This window comes from Triturus cristatus, chromosome 10 (genome assembly GCF_964204655.1).
Source record: "Triturus cristatus chromosome 10, aTriCri1.1, whole genome shotgun sequence".
NCBI lineage: Eukaryota > Metazoa > Chordata > Amphibia > Caudata > Salamandridae > Triturus > Triturus cristatus.
In genome coordinates, this window is record NC_140593.1 from 446,499,802 (window position 1) to 446,526,102 (window position 26,301).

Genomic DNA, 26,301 nt, shown 5'->3' on the forward strand with positions numbered 1-26,301 from the left:
AGTCTTAAATGGTGTTGGCTTGTTCCATTTAGGAATTCAGTATGCAACTGATAGCAATGTTTCTGTTAATTTTGATTTCAATATGAAGCCTGCTAGGCCACTCCTAAAGACTTTGTTTGAAGCGTCAAATAGCCCTTTGTGCAAAATTGGGAATTTATTGCATGTTAAGCCAAGAAACATGTCAGAGGGAGATGTTTGAGACTGTATAGCCAAAATGATAATCATGCTGATTAGGTAAAAAATTATAGTACGTAAAAGTAAAATTAAGATGTTGTGAAGCTTCAGTAGTGTAAGAATTGATAGAAATTATTACCACATGCTGTCGAAGCAACATGATTATTGCTTGGCATTTCAGAGGAAACATTTTTTTTGTGGGATAGCTACAAGATCCTTGAAGTAACTCTGGGAGAAGGCTGAATTGCCTTTAGGTCTTGTGTTAATGTCCTTATATCCTGTTGAAGACACTGGAGGAGGGGAGTGTGAAGAAGACAAAGTGTGAGGAATGGATGATTGCAATGGGATAACTATAAAATTTACTTTGCTCAGCTTTGAAAATAATTGTTCCAGGTCTTAAAACATGTTTGGGCGGTGAGATTGAACTCTCAGAGTCAAAAGTTGCAATGTAAAATAAAGATAATTTATAGTCAACATGAAAAAATGAAGTGCGAAGGAAAAGTAGAAGAGAATGCAAAACCTAAGGCTTTCCTCCCCCCTTAAAACGTAACTCTCACTGCCTCCTCTTACTAGTAAACGCAACGTAGGCTGAGTAAGGTAAAACAAATAAAAAGAGCAGGCCAGAGAGTAAAAGTTCTCATATATGTGGGTACTGGTCCACTCTCATTCAGTCAGAGAAATCAACTTGCCAGACTCACACAGCCTGGAGCCAGCCATCTGCCCCTGTTGGGATAGGAAACCTCTACTGCACGCAAGGGATGATCCCCAGCTACCTAGATAACAAAACCTGAATGGTGAGCTTATGCACCTCCAGAAAGACTGATAGAAGCAGTGCAAGAGCACTCTAATCTTAAGCGTTTTCACAAATACAGTACAGACAATAGCTTGTGAATAGCTGCGTGGCCCAAGCTTGTGAATCACAGTTGCGGCAAGAGCACAGCAAGTATGTGGACTAATAGTTGCACTTTGTAACAATGATGTCCACAACTCAAGGGAAGTATGGAAACAAAAAAGAGCCCTGTGCCCAGGACCCAACACCATAAGGTGAAGCCCCAAACCAAACACCAATGAGGGACCTAGCCTCAGCAAACACCTACTCTGAATATTTTACTGTGCTGAGTGTACGGTTTTCCTGGTAAATGTTTTCTCTGTATCAGTAAGGTTATGAACATCCAAATAGGAAGGAAAATCACTTCCATATAGATGCAGGGCCACCAGCAGCAATGTAAAATGGCTTTATTCATTTGGGATGCCTCTATATGGGCAACACAAGACAGCCATAGCTGTACTGCCCACGGCACCAATATCATAATATCAGTAATATGCTCAACCCCTCGCCACTTGATTTCTAACTCATATAGCAGCTTTTAATATATTTTGGAAATTCAACCATTTTTCTCTAAACATCAGTTTATGGGTTCTGAAAATACAAATTTTTCTCTCAAACACTTTTTAATTCTGGGATGTACATAATAATTCAACCAAAGCAAAAGCTTCTAATTTAGTGGACAAGGCTGCATACAGGAGAGATAATTACAGGTAGCAGGGGAGCTATCAGTAGCTCACAAGGTACTCGTTGGAGAACTGTGTTCTAGACAAATCAGATCGATAAACAATAAACCATGCTAAAGAACCTACTAAAGGATTTTAAGGAAGACTTTGCACTAACTGACTTTTAGTATATTGAGCACCCAGCTGAGAGAGACTACATTCACATCTTGCATGCATGGGATATGTACTCATAGACTTACCTGTCAACATTTGTATGGTTGGCTAGGGCCATGCAACGCTCCATTAAACCATTTAGCGTGTCAGACCAAGACAATCCATATTCGCACTGACTTACGGTTGCAAAAAAAACACCTACGGGGTACTGAAAGCTGAACATGTTCCACTGTAAGCTGCATTCAGGCAGACACCTGTCCCTCTTCTACATAAGTTATATGCAGACATTACACAAACCACACAACCCTTTCATGAATTTAATACTGCAAAAACCTCTCTATTCTAAAGCTGGATGAGGATCAGCTATAATGCGGAAGTTACAGATCTCAATGATTAATGCAGGCATTAAGATTTTCTCAAGTGCTAGCAAATCGTTTAAAGCAAGCCCTACTGACTTTAATTCACCCAGATCAGGTAGGGCTTGTCCCACACCACTCTGCAGCTCACTTGAGGTTGCTAGTTCATCTCCTACGGCAAGTACAAAATAAGAACCAGAAGATAGAAACCTCATGTGACGCGCAGAATGCATTCAACAGGGTAGAGTGGGAATATTTATTCAAAGTGCTGAAATGTGTGGGAATCGGAGATCGATTTGTCTGTCAAGTCAAGTGGTCACACCCTCCCGCTGTAGTGTTGTGTTTTATATCTCTCTTATTGGATATAAAAGGAGGAGCAGCGATTCAGCACAGTAAAGATATTAAAGGTATGCTAACTCCGGGCGGGGAGCACAAAGCACTTTTCTAAGAAGATTATATCTTGATGACTTTGTCACCCCTGGAGCACACAATCACTGTCCTTATAAAACTTCTTAGACTTATCAGTCTTTTCCAGTTAGCATGTCAATTGGGACAAGTGCAAGGCACTACCAATGACACCAGTTACAACTGTGGCATGATTAGGATATTCCCAATTTAGATGAAAAGAGACCAATCTGAAATACCTAGGGATCTATCTAAAGACGGTGCTACATAATGTAATGCAGGAGCACTTAAATCTGTTAAACAAGATCCAAAGTTACATAAGCAGGTGGCCTCTTACATTTTTTCTTGTTGGAGAAGGTTCAAATAATAATAAATGATTTTATGCTGCTGTGGATGAATTATGTCTTTGCTATGATACCACTCCGAGTTCCCGCAAACATGATAAACACAATAACTAAATTGTTGAAAACATTTCTGCGGCAAGATAGAAAACCTACACTTAAATTACCTAAACTACACACATCCACGGAATGTGGAGGTCTCAGATTAACATTCTTACAGTCTTACATGCTATCCTTTCAATCGGTCCAGTGTTATAAGCTCCCCTTGAAACACCGAAATGGGTCAAAATTGAAAATGTTATACTAAGTGAAATGCTGGTTTAAGATCGGTATATACTCAGGACTTCCTAAAGTATGAAAAGACAATTTCTATTCTGCACGCACCTGCAAAAGCATCAAATAAAGCACATGAAAGAATACAAATGAATAGTAGAATACACAGAGGTGGCAACAGGTAAAAAAGTATGGAACCAATTCTGGCCAGATAAGGAGTCAAAAAGGGATCTTCAAAATAGACCATATTATAAGTGGGGACAGACGTAAAACATTTGCTGAATTGCAATAAGATTTCAATGTCATTCCAGCACAGTTTTGGAACTATAAGCACCAGAAGCAGTGCATGAGAAACTTTTGCGCCTCTGCCCTGTAAACCTCCAAGAATCCCAGATTCTAAAATATCTTACTAACTGGGGCACATTTAAAGAGGCAGTCTCCAGAATCTATCAAATAATACCAGATCTCATGCTCCTTAGACCTATGGTGAAGGAGCTGCAGGGCTCCTGGACTGGATTATGGAGAGGAGGATTAGCTTGACATATTGCAGTCACATGATAAGACCTTATGAAAAGCCTCACTGAAGTTCAGTTATTACAGGATTCTTCATAGTCAACACTCATTCACTAAGAGCCTGGGAGAAGCAGCTCTTTGTAACAATACAAGATGTTAGAGATGCCCTTTTGTAGACTGCGACGTAATGCATATAATATGGGAATGTTCATCGCTGCACAGATATTGACAAGAAGTATGGCGCATAATTACACAATGTCTAAAAATGGCCAATTCGCTAAATATTAGGGCAGCGCTCCTACATGATGCTTCTCCATACCATAAAATCATCCCACAAAGAAGTAGATGGCTTGCGACAGCAATCAAAATGGCTAAAATCTGCATATTAAGGTTGTGGAATTTAGATAAATGTCCCATGGCTGAGACTTGGCTACAGGTGATGCACTGTGTGGCATCATAGGAGCAGATAATCTACCAGCTGAATAACTAGACCGATAAATTCAAGGACGTTTGGGGAGACTTTTGGATAAATCGAGTGATAAACTCCTGCTGGGTTTTTATATGCCATGAGGGAAAAGAGGGTTGGGTGTGAATATCCGGTCTTAGTAAAGGGGTGTTCACTGTATTTAGCTTTGATTTTATTCTCTTTCTATTCTTTGCCCGTTCTCCTCTTTCATATTTTCAGACATACTTGTTCTAGAATCTCTTATAAAGTTGGTTTAGGGATAATAAAACTCTTTCAATAGGTAAAAATGGACCAGTGACATTCTTAATGTACAAGCATTTGCAATGCAATAGGTCTCGCATTTGCGAGAGTTTGAGCTATTAGCATTGTAAATGACAGTGCCTTTTATTTATGTTTTTAAAAAACCAAACTTAAATAAAAAGCATTGTCGTTTACAATGCCAATAGCTCAAACTCGTATAAATGCGAGACCTATTGCATTGCAAATGCTTGTTACTGCCTGTCGTCACTCGGAAAAACCTGGTGGTATGCGCCAATGAAAACTGCAAAATGCCCCCCTCGCCATGGAAGGTAACATTTTTTTATTTTCAAAAACAAAATCCAGCTTTGGGGTTTTGTTTGAAAAAAAATGTAACTGCTCTACAGCTCCGTCATGCTGGACAGAGCCGTATGTCAAAGTTACAAAACTCTGTCAGGAACCGCATTGTCGACGGTTCCTGATGATGCTGAAATGTACAATGGACATTCCAAATTGCCTCATCGGGACCTCCGCTAGGGCAACAAAGCAATTTACTCTGATCCTGGTGGAGGACGGCCGACTGCCAAATTATAAATCGAGCCCTATGTTTTGTATGTTTCTTCTATGCAATTTTATATCAAATCCCCACACTTTGCTTAGCCTGGAAGCGCTTTTGGAATATTAGTGCCTATTCTCATGGACTGAAATCAAGGGCATGTTTTACAAATGATTATGCAGAGTGCACCAGGTAGCTCTAAAATATCTACTTGCAAATAAATATATAAAAGCTCCGAAAGATAGAAAATAAATAAATTCAGCTTGCCTATTTGCATCTTATTCATTTGAAACCCTATGCTGACTGACAAACTTTCAAGTCTTCAAAAAGATAATGCAATAATCGCCAACTATATATAAATCTGCAGCTTTTGGTGGATTGGTAAACTTTAGGGAAAGCTGCCTGGTAATTTAAATCAGGAGTAGTTTTTTACCTGGAACCTTAGCACTATTAAAATTAAGGGAATGCAGAGGTGGCCTTGCTCCACACAGACGGATAAAGGAAACCATGGTTACTGTAACGGCAGTCCAGTTTAAACAAAAGCCAGATGAGGCACTGGGCCTCGCGTGTTTTCCACAGAGCTCACGTCACTGAGCCTTGTGGAACAATGTGCGAGCGAGCTCTGACAAAACTAAAGGCTCAAACCTGTAATGGGGCAGTGCGAAGGAGAGAATATAGAAGGGGACAAGAGATTGGGGGTGAGAGCAAAATGCGGCAATACGAATATCAACTTTATCCATCCAGCGCGTCAAACCGCAGTGTTGTCCCCTTTAAGTGAATCCGAAAAACAGGGGGTAAGAAGAGAACACGTGAAACTACCAGACATAAGGAGGCAGTAGCTAGAGAGGGGGGAGAGGCTAAGGGTAGAAAACTAGAGCGGAAAGGCGGGCGAGGAGCACGAATTGTCGAAGGAAAGTCAAAGAGGCGAAAGAGAGTGGGTGAAAAGGACGGGGGTGCGGAGAGAGGCAGCGCGGAGGAAGGAGGGACGCGGAGACGGGGAGAAAGAGAAGAAAGCTGAACAGGGAGGGTTTAGGAAAACAGAGTGGAGGAGTGAGGAGAAAAGGACGAGAGGCTGCGGGGGCGGAAGGAGAGGAGGGAGGCATGGTCAGAGAGGAGAGGTGGGGAGCGAAAAAAACCAAGACTGAGGCGCAAAAGTGAAAGCAGGCTGGTTGGCGAATGGTGTGCGATGTGCACGCACCATGACGAGAGAGGAAAGCCATATGGCGCCTCTGCTCGTCATTGTGCGCGTAACGTCGCCAGTGCACGTGCCAGTGGGCTGAAGCGCTTCCCCAAAAGTGGATTGGATGGTGGCACGATGCACGCGATTGTGCGCGTGCTCGCCATGCAATCCACTTTTGGGAGCCCCTTACTAGAGTCTCGCATAGCGATTGCTACGCAATAGCTAGGCGAGACCTAATAAAGGGTTATAAAAGACATAATGCAAGATGGTTAAAGGGGCCAGCTGTAGGGCACATATACTGCATGTTAGATTGAAGCAGCTGAAGTAATCCTCCACTGGAGCCTTACAATTCTAACAAGTTATTTAGAAAAAAAATGTTAGGATGTATTTATTACAGTAAAAATGATAAACAGAAAATAGATACATTTTAAAAGGCCCGTACCTCATTTTCGCCTGGGATCTGAGAATCTCCTTTGTACGCAACAGAATCACGGGTACACCGTGGAGGTTTCCACGTTCTTTCCTGTGTTTTTCTGTTGTAGTAATACGCTCGTCCGGTATTATCTTTGTGCGTTTCCCATTCTCCGAATACTTGAATTGGCGAACCATTCGGCACAGGGGGGAGTGTGGACTGGGAGATTTTTAAGTCTTGTAAATTGGCATACACTGGTGAATCCGGTCGCTTAGGTGCTGGTGGGGTTGTAATCTACATGAAAAGGGACAGAAATAAACGACATTAGGTTTTAGGAAAACTGCGCAAATGTTATTTTCAGTAACACTAAAAACAAAATACTACTTGAAAATAAGCAAAAAAATGTCAAGTCAGGCTTTCTGCTTATTTACATATGTCTGTGAATGCTTGTGACAATAACATAAATAGGAACATGATAAACAACATGTGCTCTTAACCCCTTCAGCGCGGCGCGGATTTCCGCGCCACGCTGAAGATTCCGTGCGCGGGCGGGGCCATGACGGAACGGTTCCGTCATAAGCACAGCCCAACCGACGTGCATGACGGAACCGTTCCGTCAAGCGCGTCGAAGGGGTTAAAGTTGAGGGATATGTCAATTTCGCACAGCAAGCACCCTACCGGAGGATTACCAGTCTTTGCAAAAATTTGCACTGCACCCACCCCCCCACTACATAAAGGATTGAAGAGTCTATAGACTAAACTTCTTATTATTAGGAATACAACAGTGTGAATGATAACCTTATAGAAGAGTGAACTTGCTAAACATAGGTCCCTGTCCTGCTACAATGCTCTCAAAAGTAATTGTTAGATTAAAAAAAACACTACCTAAGAAAAACAAATTAGAGTTTAGTTTAGCAGCACTTGCATGTTTTGTTTTTAATGGAATCAGACTTATTTTTCCAGATGGCGAACCTCAGAAAGAGGCTAGGAACAACCACAGCAAACACTTAATCAAAAAAAATCAGTGTACAGATTGTTTATTTGTGGAGAAGTCCAAATTGATCAATGTTAGAAAATAATACTGCTCATTAATGCATATACCTGGCCTAAGGAAGACCTAGGATAGAAACAGTGAACAGAAAGTGTGTGATGGAACATACAGCACAGAAAATGAACAAGACCAAAAATATGTAACGTCAATGGCATAGAACTAGGAACTGGCACCCTTTCATGAAAGATGGGTTAACCACTTGAGGTATGGACCACTATAGAAAATACGGAAGTCCTAGAAACCAAGTCGAGTCTCAAACTGAAAATGCTTTACCGACACCAGGACTTTGACCTGTAGTAAGTTTTGCAGATTCATCACTTGACCAGATGACTAAATAATAATTAATTGAAAAAGACTATAAATCTAAAAGCCTGTAAAGCAATGACAAGGAGGAAAGTGCTGGAAATGAATCTGTAGGCTCTTTTATCAATCTTTGATTCAGAGGGGAGGAAAGGATCATATGTTTTCCCTAGTCAGACACACCTTATAAGGGTCATACCAAGGTGTATATCACATTAAATGTTACTCTATGGTCTGTTAAAGGGGAGAAGTGGCAATACCGTCGATGGCACAGACATATCTTGTTATACTGACAACTTCTGCAAGCTGGGATATGGAATTGTGTGAATTACATACATTTCTATGCTTTCTCTGTTCTCTGACTGAAAATAAAAAAACGTATTTGTAAGGAATCATGGTAGGCCCATGCCATCCATGGGGGACATGCAGATCATACAACATCAATTCACCAGTCTGTCACTCCGTATGAATGGAAGGAGTCAGTGATGCATTTCTGAGGCTGCAACATCACCCACATTTTTGCGCAGTGGAGGAGGAACGACTGGTCAATGTTGCAGCAAAGTCCTCACAAGTTCTTTCCTAAAAGAACGACTGTAGATCTGGCTCAGTCCTGCTCAATCCTATTTACTTCTCTAAACTGTGAAGTCTTTATCACATTTCCTTACTAATTCTTAAAGGGCTTTAAAGTAAAAGCAGTCAGTAAAGATCTCATATTTAGAGATATATTTTAAGATACCAAGCAAGTTATTTTCCTTTATTTAAGTACAGGGTTTAGAGCTCCCAACTAGGATGCATACAATGTGTTTTGCTTAGAATCCAAGAATATAAATATTGTTTTCATATTATGCATCTGAAATTGAGTTTTATTTAGTGAAGACTTGGCACAATACGTTAAGGTACAAATTTCATAATCTGTAGTAGTAACCTTAACTTGGAATGATGAAGGGATAGAACCTGATTCTTTAAGGGTGATTGCATTTAAAACCGACTGTAGAAAACCAATGTCCATACAATTAAAAAAATGCATATGTTGCAAGCGATATCTGAGCCCATGGAAGATGTCTGGTAGGAGTTTTCGGCTCAGGCCGATAGAGACCTGCGGCTCATTCCTATGGATTTAAGCCCTCTATAATAAAAGCAATGTCCGGGCTGCGTGCGTGAAATGCCCTGGGACTAATTTACATCAAAAGGGAGGCTGATTTGGACTGGGAAATTTTCAATCAGTGTGTTACACATGGACTAGGTCTCCATTCAAAATGGAGGCCTGCTAGGACTCGGCACATCAGACATTCTGAAACCCAGAATGGTTTGGGGGGCAGGGTGGGGAGGTAGTACTGCACAGAATTTAATCCTGCTAAAGAAAGTGAGAGGGCTCAACTGCAGATCACGTATATAATCTACTCTCACATACTCTTAATGTAGAGTTACAGCCCCATAAAGCCAATATAGGACAGGCAATCTTTTGGGGATGTTTCTTGTGAGCTTGCTGTGTCCTCACTGGGCACCCGTGGCCCAAGCTCTGCTGTAAGTGGCAAATTTGTAAACAAATAAACAAGATATCTATACTCAAGACAATTGGCGGAGGTCTTTTTAAGCTGACCTAAATAATTGTACAAGGATCCATCGGCCGAATCCTAATCCATAAGAGCTTTCCAAAACCAACTCGGTCCACTGGATATGTGCCCAGGTAAACACTTATTTTGATTGATGATTGACTGCAGGTACCGATGAAGTTTAGAAAAGAACAATGCAGGGTGTGAACACATTAGCATCATTAGTGGCAAATTGGTAAACAAATAAACAAGATACCTATACTCACGTCAATTGGCTGAAAAATCTTCGAGGAGAGGTCTTTGCATGCATACAACATGCTCCGATTTTATTAATTTGTCATGGTGCCGCCAACCTATGCTAATTGGTGTCAGATTCTGCAATGCTAAGCTACTGTTCTTGGCCAGGATCTTGTTAAATAAGTAATTCTGCAGTCCAATGCCATCAAATGTGACAAAGTCAAAAATGTCCGCAGCACAGATCTGCTGTGCTGGCTTATTGGAGATCGTATTTATAGACCAGAAGACCAAAGGATCAGAGTCCTGAAGTACTTCTGTATGGACTTTAAATCAAGAAGTACAACTTAATAACGACACGTGGAAGGACAGCCTTGTCACTGAAACCTTCTCAACTTGGCTCTTTCTAACCAGTTCAACATGTGGCTCAAATTCAGGAACTTTCAATAGACTCCTATTATTTCCTAAACAATAAACAAAACTGCATCAAGCTCTACGATGGTGGACAAACAAAGTACACAAAGAGAGACCTGAAGGACAACAAAGAGCAAAAAAAACAGCCCTAAGGCTACTAAAACAAGATCACTCACAATGGACTCTCCTATCAAGAATAAGCAAGAGGATACCACCAACACAAGCATGTACTTACTATTACAATGCTTGACTGCCCTATATGACCTAATGAAGAACACTAAAACCAACAAAGACCTATTACTGGCAGAAATGAAGGTTTTAAGAAAAACTTTAAACGTCTCTCCTCTGGGATAGGTGAAGCAGAATAAGGAATAATCAGACTGGAGAAGGAAAACGTAAAACTCAAGAAACAAGCTAATATCTCTTCAAAGTAAATGATCACACTTTCAAGAGAAATAATGAAACTTGAAAAAAGAAACTGGAGGGGAAGATGCACATTTTTCTCCAGCTGTTCAGGAAGGCCAAAGATTAGGACTCCTATGCTTACTTTCTAGAATAATGAATCCTACAGACATTAGCAATAACTTTTGGCAGACCATGTCAAACAGAAAGAGCTCCTAGAGTTCCAACAAGATCTCTTCCATCTTCCAAATCACCAAGGCCAATGACTTTCAGACCCCTTAGATACCAACATACTGAAAGAATACTTAAACATACTAAGAGTCAGATCTGTTTGGAATAGCACCAAGATAGGAATTTAACAATACTTTGCAAAAGAGAATGTTTTTCGATGAAAAGACTTTCTAGCTCTCATAAATGACATGAAACTACTGAATATCTGGTTTTCTTTTGCTTGCCCACACAAATTGAGACTAACACAAAGATAAACCCTCTTCTTTGAGGATCTGTGGATTTGCATACATATTTTCATTCAACAGCAAATAGATGTCCATAAAAATCCTGCATGCAGTTCCTGCCCCACTTTAAATTAAGACAAGGCAGGGATGTGTAATTCCTATAGCCTGACGCCCGGGACATATTGTTTGGGGTCAAGGGCAACAAGTTTTAATGTCTATTTTGTCCTTGGGACAAGTAGGCCCAACCCCCTACAGCACAAACCCTTTAGCTGCCAGTTTACAATACCACATTATGGATCAAAGAAGAGCATTGTCTAAAATTAAGGTAATATGTGCGTCCATGTGTTAACACTGTTCAAACTTGTATTTATGGTTCAATAACGCAAAGCCTTTATTATTAGGGTGAGCACTAAAATTAAATGTTGTCAGCTCTTCCTGCACTACTGACGGTGGTTCGAGTATAAAAGTGCACACACGTTTTCAAAGTTTAGTAATATGAGGCTATGTATAATGCTCCCAGAATGCTCTGATTATATGCAAATATTTGCAGAAGCTTGAAAGCAACCGTGATGATTCTTTGCTTTCCAAATAAAATGTTCACAAAAAAATGCAAGCAGGAAAAAATATTTTGCTAAACTACTGTAAGATTTTAGGTACCATATCTTTGCAGCATCATTTAGTCACATGTTGATGTATGCTTGTATTTCCCAAAAATATTCATAATGGAAAATCAGTGTAACCAGTTAAAATATGATTGTGGGAAACAAATAAACAAGCACTGGCAAAGCCAGTAGGCCTGAAATTGGTGGTCAGGCTTTTGGTTTTGTCAATGCGTGACTTGTTTAGGCAATGTTATTTGTAAAACCTTATCAGTGTGGGAGCTGCAGGGCTCTCACCATTCTAACAAGCATTGGCAAAAGCAAAAAAAAAAAAACTGTTTTTGGTCTCAAAAAGCACACATTGCCACAGCACTTCCAGGCTCTGAACAAAACTACTTTGTGTGCCAATATGCTGCTTGTAATAGAGCAGAATACTGTCACTCACAGTGAAGCCAGATGATAGACCGAGAGAAGGAGAGAGAGAGAGCTAATTTTACTAAACACAAAAGGTCATGGTTAACCCCAGGCCTAATTAGAGGTCCAATTATTAAAGAAAGTCTCAAAAGTGCATCCATGGTATATATCCATGCATTAAGTGTATATATACAGTCTCCATGAATTCACAAGAATTTACAGAAGTAGGCCAAGAAATAGTACTGTAATATTTGTGAACTGCATTTTAGCATGAGCGAACAAATGTGCTTCTGTAGATTTGCTCATGTGAAAATCTGAATGTTTCAAGTTCACTTTTCCTCCAAACACTGTTTTCCCAACCCTGAAGAAGTTTTACGTCTGCCACTGCCAGGAGTACATTTCCAACCTTTTTCAGTATGGGAAAAAAGAGTTGGTGAAAACCCTTAAAACATGCAAATTAGTAGGTTTGCACAGACTCAAAAGGGCCTTCCAACCCATGGGCAATTGCTTACCACTACCTTCAGCTCCAGTATGTAGACCTGCAGAAACGTAGCAGGGAATTGCTAGTATTCAAACCCTACTATGGTACAAGCCCTGGCATAATTAGAGAGGCTTTATCAGAACTCTTGCTTAATGAGATTGCTGCCGTAATTTGTCGCCACATTACATGGCACAAAAGGGACAAGTGGATTTTGTTTCAGGACAAGTAGATTTATGAAGCAGCCTGCCCCATGGACAAGTAGATATTTTATTAAATTCCACACCCCTGCAAGGAAAGATCTTTCATAGCAAATCATGGATTTACTTTGCTTCTTGAGGATTGCAGATAATACCATATTCAACAGAATTCATGACCAGGATTTCTCCAGGCGGAATTGGTCTACACTGCACCTATACCCACAAAAGTCAAACCCCTTCAATCGCAACCTGACAAACGCAATGGAAATCCAGCTGCCAGGCAATCCTTTTACAAGCTCCTGAATATCCTTATCGCATAGAGTATTTTGCAGACTGGTAGCAAAACCTGGTACAGCCTTTCCTCTCCCTCGCAGACTCTTCTTGCTCTCTTGACCTTAGTTAACTTTATCCTTCTATAGCTACCTTATCCTTAGGAGATGCAATTGATATTGCTTTTGTTAAACTGGGTTTCTTCCCTTATGACACTTCCATTTTCTCAGATAATTAGCATACAGCGGTTGTCATTGCTTCTCTGGATTCTTTTCTTTTACTATAAAAAAATAATTACAACTTTTCAGAAATAAAAAAATACTTATCTTGTGGCTCTTGGGATTTGAGTGACTACCACTACTGAATTCGGAGGGGGAAAGCATGGGGTAGAGAAATTAAGGTAAACTGTGTTACAGGAGATATATGCCTTGCCTTAGGGGATTAAAATAGAGTGAAGATACTTTGAATATGCGGCCTTGAAATGTGGTGGTGAAGTGGAAGTCTGCTTCCACTGAAGTTGGCGGTGGAAGAAGAGAGAATAAGAATATTAGTGCTCAGAGGGTCTAGACTTAAGCAGAGCGACAGCCTTGGTGCTAAATACTTATTTACATTAATCTGAATTCTCACCTCCAGAATACACTATTTTAAAGGGAGATGGCTGAAGAAATAGAAGGGGTCAAAATGTTTTCAAAGAACCCATGAGGTTAGAAAACGAGTAAAAAGTAAAAAAATAACGTTGTTACAGTGCTTATCCTGGATCTCTACATGGTAAACTCAATGGGAAGTGAACATTGATTTGAACATGATCACTGACAACATATGGTCACTTTAGTTCTTGAGACACACACACTTGCAAACGTGGTGTTTGCACGACTGGATCTGAACCACAAAATGAACTGCATTTGCTCATTTAGAAGTGAGGACTTTCCTCCGAAACAACTCAATAGGTTAGCTATCTTCCTTAAAGTGTGTGGTATTTTAAATGAGATTATAGATTTTGGCACGGTTTCATCGCCTTTTAATGTCAGGGAACAGTGAAAACATGAGACGACAGTGGCTATGACTCTGGTGTGCAACTCTGAACCCGGCCATGGAATGTCTAACTTTTTACCAAGCTTTTTCCTATTCTTCACTGGTAATTTCTTCCTCCCAGGATAAACACACTATGGAGAATGTGTTGACATTCCAGAAGAGCTTTCCAAAACCAAATCAGTCGACTGGTTATGTGCCCTGGTAAAAACTTATTTTGATTGATGATTGACTGCAGGTACCAATGAAGTTCAGAAAAGAACAATGCAGGATGTGTACACATTAGCATCCGCATGGAAGTGCTATGTGAGAAATCGAATATGCTACTTACCAGTATGCATCTGTTCTTGGCATGTAGGGCTGCTGACATTCATATCTGTGCATAGATCGCCGCCTAGTGTTGGGTCCGGATGATTGCACATTGTTGTCCTGGAAGAGTCTTCGAAGTATCACGAGATAGGTGGCTCCTCCCCTGGACTACCGTGCGCATGGGCATCCCCTCCATCCTTAGATTGTTTTTCGCCATTGTGGCATAAATGGAGTGTAATATAGTGAATGATGACCATGCTAACTAGTAATTACTGAATGCTACAGCTGCTACAGGCGCCGGGGAGGAGGGTGGGCGATATGAATGTCAGCAGCCCTACATGCCAAGAACAGATGCATACTGGTAAGTAGCATATTCGGTTCGAGGCATGTGGGCTGCTGAATTCATATCTGTGCATAGATTATATAGCAGTCCCTCCATTTAGCGGCAGCTGTCCGTGCCAGCTGCAGCAGTCTGAAAAAGAGCTTTGAGAACAGCCTGTCCTACAGCTGCCTGCTGTCTTGAGTGTACATCTACACAGTAGTGTTTTGTAAATGTATGTATAGTGGACCATGTGGCTGCTCTACATATCTCCTGCAAAGGAACATTCCCTAGGAAAGCCATGGAGGCCCCCAACTTTCTTGTGGAGTGGGCTCTTGGAGGAATCGTTAGTGTGCGCTTAGCTTTTTCATAGCAAATCTGTATACACTTAACGATCCACCTAGCTAGTCCTGCTTTGGAAATGGGGTTTCCTTTGTGCTGTGGAGAAAAGGCAACAAACAGTTGTTTTGTCTTCCTGAAAGTCTGTGTTCTGTCAATATAGTACATGAGAGCACTCTTGACATCAAGTGTGTGGAGCATTCTCTCTGCTACATTCTCAGGATTAGGATAAAACACCGGTAGTTCTATGGATTGGTTCATATGGAACTGCGATATCACCTTGGGCATGAATGTAGGGTTGGTGCGTAGTACGACCCTGTTTGCATGAACCTGTATAAATGGCTCTTGAATGGTTAGTGCCTGGAGTTCACTAACTCTTCTTAGTGAAGTAATGGCTACTAGGAAAGCTACTTTCCAGGTTAGAAATTGAATCTCACAGGAGTGTAGAGGTTCAAAAGGTGGTCCCATGAGTCTGGTGAGGACCACATTTAGGTTCCAGACTGGTGAAGGTGGGTGTGTAGGAGGAATCACTCGTTTGAGTCCCTCCAAGAAGGCTTTGATGGCAGGCACTCTGAACAGTGAGAGGTGCTGCCTGTTCTGAAGGTAAGCTGCCAGTGCGGTTAAATGTATACGGATGGAATTGTATGCTAGATTGCATCTGTATAAGTGTAATAGATAACAGATAATGTTCTGAGTTGATGCATCCAGCGGATTGATGTCATTATGTTTACAATAAATGACAAATCTTTTCCACTTAGCCGCATAGCATGCTCTGGTCGTGGGTCTCCTTGCCTCCTTGATGATATTCATACATTCTGGAGGCAAGTTTAGCTAGCCAAATTCTAAGATCTCAGGAGTCAGATCGCCAGGTTTAGCTGTTGCGGATCTAGGTGCTGAATCTCGCCATGGCTCTGCGTTAAAAGCCTGGGTGTTAGCCGCAGTCTTTGATGCGGTACCACGGAGAGTTCTAGAAACGTGGTGTACCATGGCTGGCGTGCCGACGTTGGAGCAACCAGGATGAGCGTCATAGAGTGTTGCCTCAGTTTGCGTGCCACTAGCGGTATTAATGGTGCTGGGGGGAAAGCGTACGCAAATCTGCCTGACCAGTTCATCCATATCGCATTGCTCTGCGACTGTGGATGTGGGAACCTGGCGGCAAAGCTTTGGCATTTTGCGTTTTCCCTTGTGGCGAATAGGTCCATCTCTGGATGACCCCACTGCTGGAAGTACGGTTGGAGTACTGATGGATGTATCTCCCATTCGTGCATCTGGTGGCTGTGTCTGCTGAGCAGATCCGCCATTTGGTTGTCCTTGCCCGGGAGGTGTTCCGCCATGAGGAAGATGTTTCTCTGAATGGCCCACTTCCACATGCTCTGAGCCAGATGAGACAACTGTGGAGAGTGTGTTCCTCCCTGCTTCTATATGTAGTACATGGCAGTCATGTTGTCCGTCCGGATCAACACGACTTTGTTGCACAAGTGTACTTTGAATGCCTTCATTGCTAGGAAGATTGCCATCAGTTCCAGTAGGTTGATGTGCATCCCCCTCTGCTGTGTTGTCCATAGTCCCTGCACTGTGTAATTGAGTACATGAGCTCCCCATCCCTGGAGAGACGCGTCTGCGGTCAGTATTATTTGTGGTACAGGCTCTTGGAACGGTCGGCCCTTGGCAAGGTTTTGTGGATTCCACCAATGCAGAGAGTTGTATGCCCGACCGCTGACCAACACTAGGTCTTTCAACTGTCCTTGAGCCGGATTCCACTGACGTGCTAAGCACTCCTGAAGCGGGCGCATATGTAATCTTGCGTGCGGGACTATGAAGATGCAGGAAGCCATCATGCCTATCAACTGCATAAACACTTGTGCCGGTAGTGAGTGTTGAGGTCTGAACTTTTTTATTAGCAACTGCATGCTGTTGATCCTCATGGAATTTGGCTGTGCCTTGGTTGCCAGAGAGTGTCTATGGTCGCGCCTAGGTACTGCCGTACGTGGGCGGGTTGAAGTTGGGACTTTGGATAATTCAGTGAGAATCCCAGGCTGTGAAGAAGGTGAACGGTGTGGGATATATGGCTGGCACACTGCTGGGCTGACTTTGCCTGGATAAGCCAGTCGTCCAGATAAGGATAGACAGGTATGTGCTGTCTTCTTAAGTGTGCCGCCACTGTTGCCAGGCACTTGGTGAACACCCTTGGTGCCGTTGTTACTCCGAAAGGGAGGACTTTGAACTGGTAATGTTGATCTTGAAGAGTGAACCTGAGATACTTTCTGTGTGATGGGTGTATGGGTATATGGAAATGCACATCTTTGAGATCTAGTGTTGCGAGAAAGTCTCCCTGACTGAGCAACGGCAGCACCTGCTGCAGGGTGAGCATGTGAAAATGCTCTGATAGAATGTAACGGTTTAGAGGTCTTAGATCCAGTATAGGTCTGAGGGACCCGTCCTTTTTGGGGAACAGAAAATACAGTGAGTACACCCCTGATCCTTGGTCTCGTACAGGCACGAGTTCTATGGCTCCTTTGTGGAGCATACTGAGCACTTCTTGGTGCAATAAGTGCAAGTGCTCTGCGGACATAGGACGGTGTCGTGGTGGTATGTTTGGTGGAGTGGATGTTAGCTCCAGACAATAACCGTACTGGACAATTTCTCTCACCCACCTGTTTGTAGTGATGGATTTCCAGACCGGCAGGAACTGTTGGAGTCTCCCCCCCGACAGGTGTTATGTGGTCGGGGGGCAGTGACAAGGCGTCACTGTTTGTTGGTGGCAGAGGACCTGGAGCTGTTTCCTCGGCCTCTGCCCTTGACATAGTTTCCACGGTATCCACCTCTGTTATTTTTATTATAGGTGGGTCTGTGTACCTTGTTTAGTGTAATGCGACTGTTGGGAGTTCTGGCCTCTAGATGGTCCTCCGTTGGTAAAGCGACGAAAGGACCCACTCCTAAACTGCTGTGATTGTAGAGCCCCCATAGACTTTGCAGTCTCTGTATCTTTTTTGATTTTTTCTAGGGTGTTGTCAACTGCGGGGCCAAAGAGGGAGTGAGGGTTGACAGGTTGATTGAGTATAGTTGTCTGTATCTCTGGTTTGAATCCTGAGATTCTCAACCAAGCATGCCTTCTTAACATGACGCTGGTGTTAATAGCCCTAGCTGCAGTGTCAGCTGCGTCAAGAGCACACTTAATGGAAGCGCTGCTTATGACCTTCCCTTCTGTAATTAATGACTCTGCTCCTTCCTTATACTGATCTGAGAGGTGCTGTAGCAGTGTCTCCAGGGTATCATAATGCGCCCTGTCATACCTAGCCAGAAGTGCCTGAGTGTTGGCAATTCTCCATATGTTAGCTGCCTGTGAGGCAACTCTCTTTCCTGATGTTTCCAAGACCTTAGACTCCTTGTCAGGGGGAGGAGCATCACCCGTTGTCTGTGAGTTGGCCCTCTTCCGAGCATTGGAAACCACCAACGAGTCCAAAGGCAGCTGGCCTCTTATGTAGGTAGGGTCCACCGGAGCTGGCCTATATTTTTTCTCAATCCTAGGGTTTAGTACTCTCGCCCTCGTGGTCTCCTTAAAAATGTCATTAGCCTGTTTTAGGACACCTTTCAGCATGGGCAGAGTCTTAACCGATCTTTCTGAGGTAGAGAAGGTATCCATCAGAAAGTCCTCCTCAATAGGATCAGTGTGGAGCTGTACATCATGGTTCTCAGCTGCTCTCTCAATTAGTGCATTGAAGGCAGCAGTATCCTCAGTTGGAGAAGTCTTCACCGCATATGCTTGTGTGTCTGGAGCAGTATGTGGGTCCCCTGTACCAGTATTGTCCACCCAAGGTTGGTTTTGGTCTTCAGGGTCAGTGGTCAATGGATAAGTGCCCTCATCATCACCAGCATCCCCTGCATCCACATCAGACTGTGTGGGTGAGAATGACTGAGGCTCCTAGCCATAATATTGAATATGTTCCACAAGAACTGGTGATGTGATTCTCTTTTTCTTTAATAGAATTTTGTATGGCTCCATAGATTTCTCTGGCACTATCTTGCTTTTATGTATTGAAAGTTGCCCAGTCCCTGCATAGATAAACTGCCGCGGCTCCTCATCTTCTTGAGGTACTTCAACAGCTGTTTGTCCCATTGATACCCCTTTTGGCGCTTCGACAGTTTTCTTCGTGGCGATACCTTTCTTCGGTTCGGGACCCTTCTTTGCGTCGAACATCTTCGGTCATACCGCCGGTGATAATCCGAACTTGATGTGCGTCGACGCGGTCTGAACCGTGCTGCCCGTTTTCGGCTGCGGGGCTGCTTTCGTGCTGAGCAGCGAAGCCCTGTCTTGGATGCGTAACGACTCCTCCGACACCGTCTTCTTTAAGAAGGGAGATGGGGTTGTCGACTCGACATGGTCCTATGAGACCTTCTTTGTAGTGGCATGGAGCCCCGTACCAGACGTCGGTTTCTCGACACGAGGACTGGGAGGGGTCGGCTCTTGAGGGTCGCCCTCTCTTTCTGTATCGACGATCCTAAACGCCGATTTTATCGGGTCGACCACCTTGACCTTGGTCTTAGGTGCCGTGTTTCGTGTCTTCGGCTCCGACGGCTTCGAGGCCTTGTTGCCGATTAGAGACATTTTCTCTTTCGATTTCGGTGCCTGTGCCTTCAGTTTCGATTTATCTTGATCGAATGATGGCGCTTTCGATACCGATGGCTCTTTAGAACAGTTCGAAGCCGGGCCTTTAGGCGGGGCTGTAGAACGAGAGGAAAGTTCTTGGGTAAGGCCGTGTGGCGATCCCTCGACCTGAGCCTTATCGAGTGCCTCTTTGGGCCCTGAACTGACATGTGGGCCTAGCTCATCTTCCGAGCCATCTTCCTCGGCCCCAAGGGCCTCTTCGTCGTCTCCTACCTTGTCGACGACATCATCTTCCCCTTCATCTACTAGACGCTCGTCTTCGGCATCATAGTCGGATTCACGCTCCGAAGCCGGATCCGATATTCCCTCCTGAACTTCAAGGTCCACGACCTCTTCATCTTTGGTCCCGAAGATGTTGTCTGGGTTTGGCGCCGCATTCTGCGCCTCGAGCCGAGCTGCTCGACGAATGCGAAGAGTTTTCTTCGATCGGAACCTGGAACACGCCATACAGGTGGCTTCGTCGTGTGTTGGAGAGAGGCACTTGTTGCACACTAGGTGCACGTCGAAGCGAGCATACTTAGCGTTGCAAAGAGGGCAACGCTTAAAGGGGTATTTCAACATCTTTGGTTCCATCGTCGATCTCGATCGGGCCTCTGGTGTCGAAGGGCAAACGGCTAACTTCGATGCTTTTCTTGAGAACTAACTCGACAAAAGTCCTTGGCGCCGAACGAAAACAATACCGACGAATTTAAAGGCTTTTTGGCCGAAGAAAAATAAAGTTTTTTTCCTAAATACTCAAAGAGCTAAGATTAGGACATCCGAACCCAATGGCGGAAAAAAACAATCTAAGGATGGAGGGGATGCCCATGCGCACTGTAGTCCAGGGGAGGAGCCACCTATCACGTGATACTTCGAAGACTCTTCCAGGACAACAATATGCAATCATCCGGACCCAACACTAGGCGGCGATCTATGCACAGATATGAATTCAGCAGCCCACATGCCTCGAACATACAAGGTCTCAAGTAAATCTGAGATAGAAGGTTGTAGCCAGATATCTTTACCTAAAACATTAAAAGGTCAATTGTCAGCTAATATATGTACACCCTGCAGGGATATTGTGCATTGGCAATCTACAAACTACACTGTCTGGATATTTTTACAAAAATAAGACCAATATATCATTGTAGTTTACGCAAATTTTCTTTCCAGTGCATTATAATGGTGAGTTTACTGCCATAACCTATAGCAGCACCTTTACTGGAGTTCTGCACGGTCCTTTAGAGGTTATTTCTAGTCAAGATGAGCTCTACTTCCAAAAGATTATTTTATTAAGACGGTCCACCGGAAGCAAAGACTGCCAAATCTGGTTCACTTAAATATTCTGAAACATTCTTCACCAAGATGGAAGGCTGAGGAACATAATGCTCCATCCTGGGGGAACATGTTAGTTGATATTTCTTTAAATGTGACTGTAAACATCTTCTAAGGAACAAGCTGATGGTTAATGTTCGCCTACTGCAGAGTATCTACATTTTTTCATTGATGTGATCCATTTCCCTCTAGCAAACCCTGGTCAGCAGTGACTCCACTGCCACAGATCTCACCTAAAGGTCTTTTCATCTTATGACTGACTGCCTGATCTGGTACTTACTACATTAACACAGCACTCTGTCGGTTTCCACTAGAGTCACAACTAACTGGCTTAAGAAATCTTTACCGACAAGGAAAGAACACAAATGGAAGCTCACCATTCAGAATAACAAAGGTGCAACGCATCTGAAATGTATTGCTCCAGAGTTGTATTATTTCTGAAGTGTAAATCACACAGAATCTAAAGCATCCACAGGACTAACCCGACCTTCCCTGTGTAGCTCAGGGTTTTATATATCAAGGCGGACATTGCAGGGCATTATTACGTCATTTAAAAGATTAATTTAAAATTACCAATTTCTTATCTAAACTAAAGAGCAGCTCCTGATGTAAAGACAGCTGGTATGTAACAACATTTAAGGCAAGTTAAGGTCTACCTTCTGAACATCCTTGTGGCCACAAGGTCAACCCAGATATCCAACCCCACTTTCTTGATGAACACCCAGTGGTTGAAGTGGGCAGGATCCAATGGGAATTACATTCCTAATTTTTTTTTAATTCAACAGATACAGTTCCCATACTTTTTGTTAAAAAAACAATCGTCCCTGGACGGTTAATGCCGACCTGGTTGAAAGGTTGAAAGGTCTCCTTTACTCTGAAGCCAAGGAAGAGGCAGCAAAGGAAAGAATTAACAAGCCTTCACGCCAGGGCAACAGTTACCCTAAAGAAATGTAAATGCATGCAGTTGATAAACAGCAAATCTAAAAGCGGTTTGCAAGCCAGTATGTTGCTTTAATTAGTGGGAGTCATTTGAAGCTTTGTGGTGACAAAGATGTATTTTGTGAGTGGTAATATGTGGGTGTTAGACTTACAAAAAAGGTATGCACTAGGCACAGTCTGACTGCATATTTTCAAATATATATATACACATTGTTTATGTATCTATGTGATCATTGTATAATATTTTAACTATTTATAGTTTGAATTTCAATGTTTTCTAGGTCTAGGAATCATGTGATTGGACACTGGCACTTTAAATAGGTTAAGCACAATAGGTAACGCTGTCATGTGATCAAGGCAGAGAGCTGTCGAAACGCGTCATGGCGAAACCATTTTCAAAGCAATACACAGAAAATAGCACTTATCTTGGGTCCACTCTTGTTTTGTCTCCCGTGGATGAGAGCGTTGAAGAGCGATATATATTATATATATTGTAGATAGATTCCTGAAAGCACTTTTATCTTATACACTAAAACTTTACTTGCACATTTTTCAACATCCCATCTTATATGGTGTGTAAGGATTTCAAAATACGACTTGCATATTAATAGTGCTCTCAGTTTCAGCCTGGGACCCCACAGCACAAATACATATGTCACTATTCCCCACTGTGCCAACCAGTATTTAGTTCTGGGATGGTCACAAATAGACATCTACAGTGATCACTATAAGCAACTGAGGTCCATAAGGTACAAGAGTGCATGTCCCACTGATTATTTTAACTTGCATTTACTTTTCATTTAAGGAGTGTTACATTTAATATGTATTCACCTGAAGATGAAATACTGACAAAATAGTTACATATCATTGTGTTCTTTTTGGCCCCTTCCCTGACCCCGCCCTCATGCCCCCAACCCCCACCCTCCCACTTTGCACTTAGAACCCTAGTTTCCATACTTTTATGCGCTTCAATCACTGTGCACACCACTCCTGTTTTCACAAAAAGCACATGGACACACCTGCACTGGTCATGTTGAAATTGGTGACAGCTTGCCTGGCACAGGACTCGGTATCAACGATGTTCTAGCATAACACATGTACTCCCTTACTCAAGAGTTCCAATGAAATGTACAATTACTGCGCCAAATCTAATCAGGTTCTCTGAAGGACTGCTCACACTTCCGTCTCATACATGTATGGAAACCCACTCAATCCTGCACGACTACTGAGATTACTAAAAAAAAAAAAAAAAAAAAAAAAAAAATACATGATCTCACAGTGAACAAGCATTGAAAATGCAATAGGCCTCGCCTTTTATTAAGTTAAAGCCATTTGATTTGCTAATGGTATTATATAGCAAAGCAAATGGCTTTAACTTAATAAAAGGCGAGGCCTATTGCATTTTCAATGCTTGTTTTAATACAAATTAAGCAGTGCCTCCAAGCCGACCTGAGGGCTAAGGTACACACGGTATAACGGCTTCCATCTCCTACGTGTGATCTGGAATCATGTCTGTTTCTTTTTGGTCGCATGATTTGCTGACAGTGTTGAGTACACTTTGGTAGCACCGGCCATCACTCACTCATGACCAAGGGTGGAGTGGCACAGTGCGGAGAGGAAACCATTTCTCGACGACCCCTCTTCCGTTCTGCAAGCCCATCCTTGTTCCAGCTGCTCTGTACTAGTGTGCGCGCTCTACTGGGAATCCCGCCCCTACCGATATTGCGGACTATGGAGTAAGTTTGGCAATCTATTTAACGCTAGAAATAGATGGCAGACGATTTTGCTTATTGCTGTGACTTAAAATATTTCCGCTCCTGCTTGAATGAGATTTAGAAGTGACCTCTCACCCCAGCCCGTTTTGTCAAATGAAACGGAGCGCTGTGCAGATGTCGCTCAGATGTTCATTTAGATATCGGTTGCGAGTGGCATCTTTCCGGCCCCTTTTTTGGCGTGTGCTCCAAGAACAAAGAAGCCGATTGGTTGTTGGCGCCCAGTGTTCTCTGCTGCCTGCCCTGTTTCACAAATGCAGTCTCAATTTCGAAACTTCTTGTGGTCTCTGAAATAAATGAAGGTTTACCTGTACAGTCTATCATTGAGGTTAAGCACGTTTACCGGATTTGCTAAGGACAAAGTGGAGCTTGCACAGTGCTCCATCCGGGAGGGACGTCACTCTGCGCTGCCGACTCTGGTGCAGGAAACCAGGGTTCGAGCCTTGAGGTCGCGTCCACTTCATGTGATTCTGGGCAAATCACGTAATCTCCCCATGCCTGAATGTGGAATGTAAATACGGTGCTATGTAAAGCGCTCCAATACCTTCGGGTCGAGTTCGCGCTATATAAAATATGCACACAAAAAAAACAACAACAAAAGAAGAACGTGGCCTTACCGGTACCAAAAAGCAGCGGAGCTTGAAAGAGCAGTCTCTTCCCTGTCCGGAGCCCTCCTACAGATCTCCACGCAGCCTCGGCGCTGCACCTTCCCGTCCCACCTCCCTCTCTGAAACCCGCAGCTCCCCGAACCTACAGCCATGGCAGAGATAGAGCCTCCCTCGTCGCTGATCAACGACTCGGACCCCACAGCTTCCAACGCATCTGCCCGGCTGCGGCCTTCCCCAAGGGGCGGCGCTAGCCTACGAGAGCCTGATGATCATGGCGCTGCTGCCCATCTTCTACGGAGCCCCGCGGAGCGTGACCTGCGCCAAGAGCAAGGTATGGAGCTTAGAGGGGTATGGTGTATGTAGGAAGAGAGTGAATTGGCCATGTGTGTGCAGGAGATAAATGAAGGGATAGTCTTTTTCTCTTTTAGAGCTGTCCCAGTTGGACTGGCTCGTGAGCCGTCCCAGTTGGACTGACTCGCATGACTGGTTTCTTATCTTTATGGGGCCATGTGTTTGGCCCCATAAAGATAAGAAAACCTTTTACGCCAGCAGTAAGTCGGGGCAGCCAGTCCAACTGGGACAGCTCTAAAAGCGAAAAGTGTACGTCACGAGACGCTCCTTTCCAATGGCTGGCCACCGTTTAGCATAAACGGTGACGCCAGCCAATGGAAAGGAGGGGCGGGGCTTAAAGCCCACTAGAGCAATCTAACCAAAACATTAAATCTCACCAGCGAGACTGCGCATGTCTGCGCAGTCTTGCGCCAGGCGAGACCTAATAAATGACCTAAACTCAATAACTGGCACCTTCGATCCCTCCTCTATAATCGTGTAATCCATTTATTCGGACCTCTAATCCAGAGTAAAATGGAGTCTCCATTTTTCAACGACTTCCACTGAGAATATTACAAAGCTGCTCACTTTCTAACTGTTTCATATTTACATTTAACCCCTACTGTTTATTATTCAGCGATAGTGTGGGAGTTGTGAGACATTTGCACTGCTAACTGGTTGGAAGTGGCTATCGTTCAAACACGTGTAACTTGTTCACAAATCTATTTGTAAATCCACGCCTTATATTTGCTGAATACGATTTGCATACCTCAAAAGACAATGTATTCTCAGATCTACAAACAACATGTCTCTCCCTACTGTCTTTAAACCTTTAAAACATGGAAGGCAGGATTTTTAAATATGGGAGTTTGGCAACACAACACTTTGCCAACGTTTATTAGGTTAGAATCTTTGCTTGCACATTTGAGAAAATCATCAAGTGCCCACTTTTTTGTACCTCTAAAGATTTTCTGGTCCAAGCAGCAGAGTGCCAAGAGAGGTTAACTGTATCGCACTTTAAGAAATACAACATAGGGTTCAGGGGTCATAGGACATTGGTGGGGCTGGGAACCGCAGTGGCCAAAAGAGATATCGCTAAACTATGGAAATCTCCAACGGCTCAGTCAGTAATTGGCAGCTTGGATTAAATTCATGGACCGGTGTGGCAAAATGGAGTCAATGATTACATTGCAAGGGGCTGCCCGCGTACATTTGAGGCCATACGGAGGAAATGGTGAACATACCATGGTTTACAGAGCTAGAATTAATCCTGATTTTATCTTAACACTGGTACGCAGTGCGTGAAATGGGGCCGAGGGAAAGAGAAGAGGATGGCACTATGTACGCGAAGTATGTCAAAGAAAGAGCAGCTGCATTTTAGAATGTTGTTTTCAATGGAAATAAAAATTGTTTAGATAAAAAAAAAAAAAAAAGAAATACCATAAATAAAAGGAGTTTGTGACCGATAAAGGCACATAACCAACATGAATAGTACTTCTGCATGCTTCCTGTAAGAAAACTAAAATTACAAGTTCACTTAAAGGTGTAATCCAAGTTCATATTCTAACCTTACAGGGCCCCATTCTACAGTTGTTTTGTGGGATTTTTTTGTATGTGTTGATTCATCTCTCGTTTCCCTTGTAAATACTCAAGTAAAATGGATACACTGCATTAAAATGGATGCTCTACATTTACGCCAGGGTTTTGTTCATAAGTTAATATTCAAGT

The 26,301-nt window shown here is 43.0% G+C and overlaps 1 protein-coding gene across 10 annotated transcripts in view; it reads right to left on the reverse strand.

The window, feature by feature from the left end:
• The window catches only part of ARHGAP12 (Rho GTPase activating protein 12), a 432,157-nt gene that overhangs the window by 285,192 nt on the left and 120,664 nt on the right, over nucleotides 1-26,301 (reverse strand). For all 10 annotated transcript variants that reach the window (XM_085631848.1, XM_085631845.1, XM_085631846.1 and 7 more), the window contains exon 3: nucleotides 6,609-6,872. In XM_085631848.1, the coding sequence (XP_085487974.1) occupies nucleotides 6,609-6,872 (264 nt within the window). The remainder of the gene's footprint in view (nucleotides 1-6,608; nucleotides 6,873-26,301) is intronic.